The sequence below is a fragment of the Ursus maritimus genome, unplaced genomic scaffold (genome assembly GCF_017311325.1).
Source record: "Ursus maritimus isolate PB19 unplaced genomic scaffold, ASM1731132v1 scaffold_11, whole genome shotgun sequence".
In the NCBI taxonomy this organism is placed as follows: domain Eukaryota; kingdom Metazoa; phylum Chordata; class Mammalia; order Carnivora; family Ursidae; genus Ursus; species Ursus maritimus.
In genome coordinates, this window is record NW_024423453.1 from 56,163,836 (window position 1) to 56,176,427 (window position 12,592).

At 34.7% G+C, this 12,592-nt stretch overlaps 1 protein-coding gene across 4 annotated transcripts in view; it reads left to right on the plus strand.

Moving 5' to 3' along the window:
• Positions 1–12,592, plus strand: part of CLCN3 (chloride voltage-gated channel 3) — a 92,635-nt gene that overhangs the window by 48,915 nt on the left and 31,128 nt on the right. For all 4 annotated transcript variants that reach the window (XM_008685632.2, XM_008685633.2, XM_040626434.1 and 1 more), the window contains one exon: positions 6,822–6,979. In XM_008685632.2, coding sequence (XP_008683854.1) covers positions 6,822–6,979 — 158 coding nt within the window. The remainder of the gene's footprint in view (positions 1–6,821; positions 6,980–12,592) is intronic.

A 12,592-nucleotide genomic window follows, 5' to 3' on the forward strand; every position in this document is an offset into this window, starting at 1 on the left:
GCAGGGGGAGTGGGAGAGGAAGAAGCAGGCTCATAGTGGAGGAGCCTGATGTGGGGCTCGATCCCATAAAGCTGGGATCACGCCCTGAGCCAAAGGCAGACGTTTAACCGCTGTGCCACCCAGGCGCCCCTCTGCCCATGTTTTAATTGGATTTTTTTTTTTTTTTTGGTGTTGAGTTCTTTATATAATTTGGATATTAACACCTTATGAGATATATCATTTGCAAATATCTTCTCCCATTCAGTAAGTTGGTTGCCTTTTCCTTTTGTTGATGGTTTCCTTCATGGTGGAAAAGCTTTTCAGTATGTTGTAGTCCCAGTTGTTTACTTTTGCTTTGGTTTCTCTTGCTTGGGGAGGCAGATCTCAAAAAATCTTGCTAAGGCTGATGTCTAAGAGTTTACTCCCTAGGAATTTGTTTGTTTCTTTTTTGTTGTTTTAGGAGTTTTATGGTTTCCTGTCTCACGTTTCGATCCTTAATCCATTTTGAGTTTATTTTTGTGTATGGTGCATGAAAGTGGTCCAGTTTCATTGTTTTGCATGTAGCTTTCCAGTTTCCCCAACATCATTTATTGGGAGACCTCCTTTCTCCATCATGTATTCTTGCCTCCTTTGTTGTAGATTATTTGATCATGTATATGTGGGTTTGTTTTTGGGGTCTCTATATTGTTCCATTGATCTCTTATCTATTTTTTGTGCCAGTATGTTACTATTTTAATTTATAATCTATAGCTTTGTAGGATAATTTAAAATCTGGAATTATAATACTTCCAACTTTGTTGTTTCTTAAGATTGCTTTGGCTGTTTTTGGTCTTTTGTCGTTCCATACAAATTTTAGGATTGTTTGTTCTACTTCTGTGAAAAATACTATTGGTATTTTTGGTAGGGATTCCTTTTCAATCTGTAGATTGCTTTGGGTAGTATGGATTTTGACAATATTAAGTCTTTCAATCCATGATGGTATATCTTTCCATATATTTACAGTGTCTTTTGGTTTTCAGAATATGGGTCTTTTACTTCCTTGGTTAAATTTATTCCTAGGTATCTTTTTTTTTTTTTTTTTAGATGCAGTTGTGCATGGGATTGCTTTCTTAATTTTTTTCTGCTAGTTTTTTTTTATTAGTGCATAGAAATGCAACAGATTTCTCTCTATTGATTTTTTATCCTGAAACTTTACTGAATTCTTTTATTACTTCTAATAGTTTCTTTGTGGAGTCTTTAGGGTTTTCTATATACAGTATTATGTCACCTGCAGATAATGAGATTTTACATCTTCCTTACTGATCTGAATGCCTTTTCTTGTTCTTGTCTGATTGCTATTGTTAGGTCTTCCAGTACTGTGTTGAATAAAAATGGTGAGGGTGGTCTTGTTTCTGATCATACTTAATGGAGAATTAAGTATGATGCTAGCTGTGGTTTTGTCCTATCTAGTCTTCAGTATATTATAGTATGTTCCCTCTGTACCCACTTTGTTGAGAGTTTTTATCATAAACAAATGTTGAATTTTGTCAAATGCTTTTTCTGCATCTCTTGAGATGATCATATGATTTTTATCTGTTTTGTTAATGTACATAACATTGATTTGTGGATATTGATCCATCTTTGCATCCCTGGAATAAAGTCTGCTTGATCATGGTGGATCATGCTTTTGATGTATTTTTGAATTTGGTTTACTAATATTTTGTTGAGGAGTTTTTGATTCTGTGGTCACCAGGGATATTGGTCTATAATTTTGTTTCTTAGTGCTTTGATCTGGCTTTGATAGCAGGATAATGTAGGCCTCATAGAATGGAAACACTGAAAGCTTTTCTTCCTTTTCTATATTTTGGAATAGTTTGAGAAGGTAGGTATTAACTCTTCTTTAAACTGTTCTTTAACTCTTCTTGGATTTTATTAGCAGTCCTTTTGCAATTACAAACTTTATTGTTTTAGGATTTAAATATATTTTAATGAGAACGCTTTCTCACTATCTTTATTTTTTAATTTGAAATTTTTTAATATGAAATTGCTCCGGCATTAGGACTTAACTGGTTCCTGATCTATAGGGTTTAGATGCCACTTCACCATTAATTCCCCAGTACTTTTTTTTTTTTTTTAAGATTTTATTTATTTATTTGTCAGAGAGAGCACAAGCAGGGGGAGTGGCAGGCAGAGGGAGAAGCAGGCTCCCCACTGAGCAAGGAGCCCATGCGGGACTGGATCATAAGATCCTGGGATCATGACCTGAGCTGAAGGCAGATGCTTAACCAACTGAGCCACCCAGGCGTCCTTCCCCAGTACTCTTAAGGCACGTGTTAGACATGTCCTCCTCTGCTGGAGGTCCTTGTGGCAACTTCAGGGGCCTGATTCTTATCAAATGTTGAACCACTTTCAGTTTTGCATTCACTGAAGGGATATTTGTGTGAACTTGAGTATGTGCTTTTTCTAATACAAGCATCTTTATTAAATCTTTTTCCCAATACGGACATCTTTTTTTTTTTTTTTTTTTTTTAAGATTTTATTCATTCGTTTGATAGAGAGCACAAGCGGGGGGCAGGGGCGGTGGCAGAGAGAGACAAGGAGACTCCTGGCTGAGCGGGGAGCCCGATTCCTGGCTGAGAAAGGGAGCCCAATACCAGACTTGATCTCAGGACCCTGAGATCATGACCTGAGCCCAAGTCAGATGCTTACCCAACTGAGCCACCCAGATGCCCCAGCAATTTGGGCATCTTTTTGTACTTTTTATTCTGGTAACAATTTACAGTTTATGAGGGTATTGTGGATCCCCCACCATATTTTCAATGATCTGCAGGTGAAGGCTGAAACACTTTATCCGGAATTCTTGGTAGATTTGTGACTAATGCAGTCTGTACAAATGAGAGACTCCACACCTTTTGTCACAGTTTGTAGTCTGCCTGGGGGCCTCGGAAATGTGGAGCCCCAAATCCCTGTCATGAGTGTGGTGATTGTTGTCTTCAGAGGCTGTGATAAATAGAAAATAGATCTGTGGGTCAAAGTTGTCTTGGAAATGGGCAGTTCCACTTCTGTATTATTAAAAAACGAGGGGAGGCAGAGCAGAGGACAGACCACCAAGTGCGACACTCCTCAGATACAAACTTTAAATTAAAAAAATATGTTAATTGATTTCACATTCAGTATGATGTCTTTCAGTTTTCGGTAATAGTCCCTACAATGAGTAAGAAACAGGATAAAAGAGAAATTAAAGCCAGATTGAAATGTCTGCCTTTCTCTTCATGGGAATTCCACTTTATATTGGAGCCAAAGAAATAGTCTAATCATTTCTGTCTCAGCAAAAATTTTTATTTAGTTTCATACCAAAATCTTCCTTGGTTACTATCCAAGCCAATTTGATAGCAGAAGTCACAAGAATGACCCAGATTTCTTTTAGAAATAATTGACTCTGTGTTTCTATGGGCTTGCCCAAAACCAAAAACACCAATCAGTATTTCTCCCTATAATGTGCTTTTTTCAAACACCATTGCTCTGTATGTAGAAGCAAATGAGGGTAAAGGGACAGACTGACCTACAAACTGTCTGTTGGGGACACAAACTGCTCTAGCTAAATCCCATGCTAACATGCCCTGTAGCAACAGCCCCAGAAGTTGTAAGGGACACAACCTAAAAGCCCCAAAGCACATGACATTGGTTCACAGGGTCCTCTGGTTTAAAAAGTTTGAATACTTTAATTTCTGGTTTTCAGATATGTTGAATTGCTGCATAGTTTTGTCAGTTAGGTGTCAGAGTAGTTTCTGCAGAGTAACTTTTTGAAAATCATTAAAGATAAGACCTATAGTTAATGTAAATATTGTTATCGTGTTGCTGTACGTTTTGCTACCCTATAAAAACGAGTGTCTACTTTTCTACTTCCTGGTTTATGTCTGTTGGAATAATACATGCTTCTTTGCTTATCATCTTTGTGGTGCAAACATCTTGACAATTCTTATCATGGGGTTGGTCATGTATTGTGTAGATATATGTTAAGTGGTATGGAAATTTTGCTTTTTATTTTTTGAATAGAAGAGTAATAATTAAGATCAGCATGTTTCTTTAACTCTACCCAAATAAAGACAACATGGGGTGGGGGGAGTTGGAAGTTTTCAAAATATATCATAGTAGACTTCTAAAAAAACATTTTCTTGTAATTTCAGCCTTAGAGACATTGAAAAATAGTGAAAAGAATCCTCTATACCTCTCACCCAGATTTCTGAAATGTTAACATTTTAGCACAATTGTTTAGTCTCTTATTCTTTCTCTCACTGTTCTATATGCTATTCAGTATATAACATATACTATTTTGTGTGTGTGTATATATATATAATACATAAAATGTGTGTATATATGTAAATACTTCCGTTTGTATTTCCTTACGAATATTCCCTTATATATAGCCATAGTACAGTTTTCAGAACCAGAAAATTGATACTGATATACCATTATCTGATCTACAGAACTGTTTACAAATTTTCCAGTTATTTTACTCTGTCCTTTAATGTATACCACCACCACTACCACCACCACCACCAACAACAACAACAAAAAACACCCCATTTTTTTCCTGGTCCACATTCTAATAATCCAGGAACATGTGTTACATTTAGTTGTCATGTTTTTTGAATCTCCTTTAATCTAGAATAGTTCCTCAGTCATTCTTTGTCTTTCATGACTTTGACATTTTTTGAAGAATGTAAGCCATTTATTTTGTATAATTTTCTTCAATTTGTGTGTTTTTCCTTTTAAGATTCAGTTTATGCATTTTTGGCTAGAAGTGATGTTATCATATCAGAAGGCCATAGAGGCTTTTGATATGTCCCTCTAAAAACATTTTTTAAATTGCCAATTTTAATATTATCATATGGAAAGCAGAGTCAGATTCTCAAATTTGTCAAGACATTATAAATACTCATTATGTTTATTCTCTAGTAGTTTTTTCCTTAAGAGAATTTGTGGCCTTTCAGCCAGCTTTTACCAAGTGGAAATTGCTGAGTAAAATCAGGGTAGAGAGAGGAAGAAAGAGCTAGTGTAAAAAGTGTAAGGTTGTTTTATGTAAATCAACATGGGCTGTTGCAGGGATTGGGCTTTTAAGCCCTCAGCCAAGAATGATAAATTATTCATTCCAGGAGTACATCTGCCAAAACACTGAGATCAATATACTATTCTTTTAGAAATTTTATACTTTCCAAGGCAAATATTCAAATGTATCAAATAGGAAGGGAAGAGAGAACCTTGTTCTACCTGGTAGAAGTAAATAGTAAGTTTATTGTTACAATATTCAGTATTACATTGAGTCAGGGACAAAGTTTTTGTTACCTTTGTATCTCCTATACTATCTAAAAGAGTGTCATTAAGTAGAAAATTCCTAGTAAACGTCTTCAGTTGAGTTTGGTTTGTGCCGTGGAGACTTTAGATCAGTGGTTGAGCCAAATGCTGCTCTTCACCTGTTTTGTAAATAAAGTATTATTGAAACACAGCCATACCCATTCGTTATATATTTATGATTTCTTTTGTGCTACAACGGCAGAGTTGTGTTGTTGTGACTGTGTGGCCTCCAACGCCTGAAGTATTTACTTCTGGCTCTTTTGCTGACCCTTCTTTTGGATTATAAGCACTTTGGCATTAATTTGTTTTTTTCCTTCTAGAGCACATGTTTTACCACACTGTGCATAACTTATGGATTTATGCAAGTGTAACTGCAAAAAAAATTTTTGGAAGTGGACTTTGCTGGGTTAGAGAGTATCTGTGTATTTAAATTTTGGTAGCTTTGACTTCCCAGAGGGGTTATACCAGTTTATACTTAAACTAATAATTTTGTGGCAAGCCCGCCTTCCCCATGACTTTGCCAACTCAGTGCATTAGTCAGCTGTTTAATCTTTACCAGTCTGATAGAGGAAAATGATATTGTAGGTTTGATTTGTATTTCTCTTTTTTGTGTTGGATTGAACTTTTTAAATATAAGTGCCATTTGTGTTGGATTGAACTTTTTAGATTTAAGTGTTTTTTGTGAATTGTCTTTCAGTGTCCTTCCTGGTATTTTTAAGTCTCTTCTAGGTATATAGTGAACACATGTCAAAGATTTTTTTAGTACTAGGGAGGAAACTAGCTTGATGACAAAGATGACTTAGAGGAGGATGTGTGAGATGAAATATCAGTGAAAAATTTTCTTACAGGCAAACACAAAAACCCCAACACTACAACTCTAAGTATTATCTTTTCTACTAGATGAAATTGAATTACATTTTTGCCAGATGAAAGGAATAATTTTCAATTTATCCATCTTCTGTAAGTCATTATCTAACTTTATAGAGTCTATGTCCTAATCAATAGAAAATAGTAAATCAAAGTCCTCTTCCTCAGAGCAAAAGGTGACTACTAGGCAAGCTTATTTTTGCTACTGTAGTATACATTTGAAAGGACATGCCATGATCTTTTGCCTTATTTCCAAGTTTTGAATAACTTTCTTTTCTTTCCTTTTCTTTTCTTTTTTTTTTTTTTTTTAAAGATTTTGTTTATTTATTTGACAGAGAGAGAGACAGCCAGCGAGAGAGGGAACATGGGCAGGGGGAGTGGGAGAGGAAGAAGCAGGCTCCCAGCAGAGGAGCCCGATGCGGACTCGATCCCAGGACTCTGGGATCACGCCCTGGGCCAAAGGCAGACGCTTAATGACTGAGCCACCCAGGCGCCCCTTGAATAACTTAATGTTTTCCTTCCTTCGTTTCATTACATTTCAAGTGATACTATTTCTTTATGAATTACTAGTGAACTATTAAGAAGGTTACCGAGTTCACGATTGTCTCTCATGAAACATACTGTTCTTTTTTGCTTTGTAGGAACTCATTATACAATGACAAATGGAGGCAGCATTAACAGTTCTACACACTTACTGGATCTTTTGGATGAACCAATTCCAGGTGTTGGTACATATGATGATTTCCATACTATTGATTGGGTGCGAGAGAAATGTAAAGACAGAGAAAGGCATAGACGGGTAAGTGTTTTCAGTAATTTTTTAATGTAGTGCATAACTAGATCATTTAATAACATATTTTTGCCAATGACCTTAAACTGCCAAAATATATATTATGCATTAAAGTACATTCAGGTAAATTTCTACATTTTATAAGTAATACATGTTTTTTCTCTCTGTATATAATTTTTTTAAAAAGTTTACTTATACCCCTGGGTAGCTTAAAGTCAAGGAAGTATAATAAGACAAAAAAGGAAGGACCAGGAGGAAAACACAACACATGAGTTGGGGAGGAAGATTGAGGTATAGAAGTCAGCATGATTTTTGTCTTTGAGCAGCAAGCAGCTACAGTAAAAGAGGAAACTTGTTAGATAATTCTTATTATTACAAAGGAAAAAGCATATTGGAGAGATAGTTTCGTGGGATTTTACTGTTTTCTTTTTTCTCCTTTCTCAGTTTTAAATGCTGAGACTTCTCAAATTGAGTCCTATAAAGGGTATATTAAGTGTTGTAACGAATCACTAATAAAAAAAAAACTTGTAATAATATTTCCAGTGGTTTTTATACAAATGTATATTTCAGATACATCTTGGGCTGAAGAGTTGGGCTAAACTTTCTTTCTAAAATCAACTATTCCATTTGTAACATCAAAAAAAGAGAAATAAATAGATAAATTTCTGCTAAATTAAAAAAATAAAAAATAAAAATTTTAAAGTTATATCAGTATTTTATCCATTAAATAAAAAATGTTTAAAAAAAGAATGGCTTTTAATAACAAGTACAACTTGTGGATTGGGACTTAATGATGTAATCCAAAAATAAATTTTTTAAAAAAGAAAAAACTCTCTTTGAAAAATAAAATGCCAAATTCTAAAAGGCTCTTTATAACTTTGAGGTCTGAAATTTACTTATAAATGAAAATAACTGCTTGTACAAATTAGTTAAAACCTTTCATATTAATGTATACAGGTATAGTAAAGTTAAAATTAGAATTAGATTATTTTGTTCATGACAAGTATAACCCCTGAGATTCATCAGTTAGTGTTTACCTTTTTTGGAAGACATGATACAATCCAGTGGTGATTTTCAAACTTTTTCATCTTAGAACACATTTTATTTCATTTTATTTTATTTTATTTTATTTTATTTTATTTTATCATCTGAGAACAACTTTTTTTTACAATTATTATTTTTTTAGTTTAAATTCAATCAACATATAGTGTAGTATTAGTTTCAGAGGTAGAGTTCAGTGATTCATCAGTTGTATATAACGCTCAGTGCTCATTACATCATGTGCCCTCCTTCATGTCCATCACCCAGTTACCCTCCAGCAACCCTCAGTTTGTTTCCTGTGGTTAAGAGTCTCTTATGGTTTGTCTCCCTCCCTGATTACATCTTGTTTTATTTTTCCCTCCCTTCCTCTGTGCTCCCTCTGTTTTATTTCTTAAATTCCACGTGAGTGAAATCATATGATAACTGTCTTTCTCTGATTGACTTTTTCGCTTAGCATAATACCCTCTAGTTCCATCCACATCGTTGAAAATGGCAAGATTTCATTTTTTGATGGCTATATGGTGGTATATATATACCACATCTTCTTTATCCATTCATTGAGAACACTATTAAACTCTAAACAGTTATTGAGGATGCCTAGGGAACTTAGTTTATGTGGTTATATTAAATTGATATTTACCATATTAGAAGCAAAAACTGAGAAATTTAACAAATGCTGATTTATTTAAAAGTAACAAAACCCCATTACACATTAACATCAAAACATAGTTTTATGAAGATAAAACAAAACATATTTTTATGAAAAATAACTGTGTTTCCCAAAATAAAAAATATTTAGTGACAGATTCCCAGTAAAGACTTTTCTAAAGAGATCAAGGTTGATATTAACAAGTGATTTCTTAATATTATATAATGAAAAGTGTCATCCTTATAAGGATCCTTATAAGGAATCTATCATCATTACAATGATGTATGTTACATTTTTATAAATCTCATTGTTGGCTTAATAAAAGACTGCTGGATTCTAATATCTGCTTCTGCATTCAGTCTGTTGTGATATGTTATTTGGGTTGAAATATATGAAGAAAATCCAACCACATATAGATGGGTAGTTGGAAAAGCTAGGAATATTTTAATAACCTTTTATATCATTGTGGATATTCTTTGATACTGTACCAAACTGACAGGTGGTAATTTCTTAAAGATTAGTTGCCAGTGGGTAATCTGAAACTGTATCAGTGAACTTTGTCTTTTGTTACAGTAAAATCTGTTAGTTCACCTTCAACTCTAATGAATAATTTTGTAACATCATGCAATGATCATTTGGAAAATATTCACTGATTTATGCAGTTCTTTCAAGTGTTGACACTTCATTATACAATATAAAAAAATCACATTTGTTAATATCAACCCTGATGTCTTTAGAAAAGTCTTTTATTATTGAGAATTTGTCATCCTTATAGTGATAGATACAAGTTTTCCAAAATTCTTGTTTTTACTTGAAAGCTCAAATTCTATCATTAGAAACAAATACACATTTATTTCACTTGAAATGACAGACTTCCTTGGTTTGTTTTTGGGAAGATGCGTGTCAGATTCCCAAGTCTGAAAAAAACGTAGTTTGGTGTCTTTCTTTCATGTAAAAATGGTGTACCATGTGTTGGTGTCAACTTTATTTTGTAAATCACCTAAATGCTTATCCTCAAGGCGTAGCCTCGTACTTCAGTATGCATCAGAAGGCTTTATGTATACCTAAGTAAGACTCAATGATTGAGGCATAATAATTTTTACCACTTCATCAAAGACATTCTTAAGTGAAACTGGCATTTACTTTTTTTTTTTTTTAACTGAGATACATGGCAGTGAAGAGTAGAATCACTACCAGTATGTTTGAATGCTACCGCCTTGATTTGTTCTGGGGAGCAGCTGTTTTGCATTTGTTTTGCATTATCATTGAAAATGTCCACACAGTGAAAAAGGCACATCTTGTTTTAATATTATGATGAAAATAGTTTTGACTTTGAAGAACCCTTTGAGAAGGTCTCGGGGACCCTCAGGGTATGTGTGGCCACATTATTAGAACCAGTGTTCAATTCCCATATGCCTATTGCAGGCACACTGTAACTCCTGCATCTTGTATGATCTCTTGTAGTTAGAAGTGTATACATTTACAACTCATTAACATACGCAGATTGGATTTTAAATGTAGTTTCAAAGTGAGTATGAAAGTATCCATAAGACATCATGTTCATAAAATTTTAAGTGAGTTAAAACTAAAAGAAACCACAATATACTTCTTTCCCTCTGATTTCGAAGGTCGTCCATAGATCTTGAAAACATTTAAAATAATACAACATTTAAAATAATATGAAGTAGTCAGTGTCTTAGCTAATCTTCTTAATCATTTCTTTCTAGATAGGTCAAATACCATTTTCTGTACTTTGATCTATGCTTATATAAACATAAAATTTTTTTAAACCTGGGAAATTCTACTCATAGATATTCTTACTGTATTTATTTATTTATTTTAAAGATTTAATTTATTTATTTGACAGAGTGCATGCACAAGCAGGGGGGAGGGGCAGGCAGACAGAGAGGGAGAAGCAGTCTTCCTCTGAGCAGGGAGCCCAATGGGGGATTCCATCCCAGGACCCTGAGATCATGAGCCAAAGCAGATGCTTAACTGACTGAGTCACCCAGGCACCCCTTTATGGTTTTTTAAAACATTACATTAAAAGAAAACTTTATATGTCAGTGCATATACCTACCTAATTCTTTTCCCCCTAAACTTTTTATTTTACTTGTACCCCTCCTACCTCCAATTTTGAAGTAAATCAACATTATATCATTTCAGATGTTACTATTTCAGTATTTTGCAAAATGTCAGTAATCTAATTGTCATTCCTTTTTTATTTATTAGCATGAAAATTTCTGTGAAGAGAGCCTTCGATTATTTGGGTTCCCTGAAGTTCAGATCGTACAGAAAAGGGAAAGTTTGAAATTAAATGGTTCCCTAGTATCCTCAAAGTTGACCAGTGAGAGTTTGGTTTGCTTGTTTGGCTTCTTTTTCTGTATCTTCATGCACTCAGATTTAAACGTATTCGATGTATTTTAATCATCCCCATTATTATCCTTATTGCTGCCTATGGTATTCCATTTTTGACTAGCGGGGACTTAGGTTGGTGCCTGTGTCCTTTGACAATCCTTAGTAGAATTTGGTGTATTCTAGAAAACAAGATGATCCTAGCTCATCTCATACATTTCCTGGACCATACCTGGAGTCAGCCACTTCTCCAAGGAACCCTGATTCCTTGGAAGGAAGGTGGCTTGTAGGCGATGTGGGCACTAGAGGTACTTCTTGCATCTGGGTTGGCCATTATTTTCTAGCCTCATAAGTTTATGGGAACTTTCTAATTTAAATTCAGTACTAAAGGGCTTTTATTTAACCTCTAGTTCTTAAATCTGTACTTTCAGTCATGCTAAAAATCTCATCATCACATATATAGTCATATGATTTACTTCACGATACACACACAACAGTTTCAAAATATTACCAACACTATCACCATCGATGTGCTTACTGGAAAGTTTTAGTGTTTTCTTTCTCTCTCTCTCTCTCTCTTTTTTTTTTTTAACAATAGTTTTTGTCCTTAGCGTTTATCCCATTAGGGTCACACATACAAATTGTCCTAAAGTCCCTGTCCCGGGGCGCCTGGGTGGCGCAGTTGTTAAGTATCTGCCTTCGGCTCAGGGTGTGATCCCGGCATTCTGGGATCGAGCCCCACGTCAGGCTCCTGCTGGGAGTCTGCTTCTTCCTCTGCTACTCCCCCCGCTTGTGTTCCCTCTCTCGCTGGCTGTCTCTATCTCTGTCAAATAAATAAAATCTTAAAAAAAAAAAAGTCCCTGTCCCTTCTAACCTGTTGCCTCCCTCCTCTTAAAATAATGATTTACTTTTAAAACTGTATGGTTTATCCCTTTATTTTTAAAAAATACAAGCATGTATACTTATATGCTTTTTCTTAGATAAATGGTAGCATACTGTACACACTTCTGTCCACCTTGCTTCTCTCCTCTCCATAACACTGCATCTATCTCTTTCTTTTTTAGTGAGTGCAGAATTTATTACATATATTGCAGTTTACTTAACCAGTACAGTATTGATGAACACTTAGATGATTTCCAAATTTTTACCTCTTATTATATGAAACATTACAGTTACTGAGAAAAAGCAACATGGGATTTAATGATTATTTTTGAAAGAAATGAACCTACCTTCAGAGTCTAAAGAATACGTGGTATCTGTGATTGGTTGCTTATAGTATAGAAGGTATAAAATTGCCTTATTCAACCCAGAACTTAACTGAGTCTTTTTAGTGAGGCCTTATGGCTTAAAATAGACCAGATATTTGAATTCCAGCTGTAGCCATACTGTGGGACAGTTTGAGCACGTAAGTCCTAGACTGAGAATATGGCTTTTTATTTTTATTTATTTTTAAATTTTTTTATTTTTTCAAGATTTTATTTATTTATTAGAGAGAGAGAGAGCACAAGCAGGGGGAGCGGCAGGCAAAGGGAGAGGAAGAAACAGGCCTCCTGCGGAGCAGGGAACCCAATGCGGGG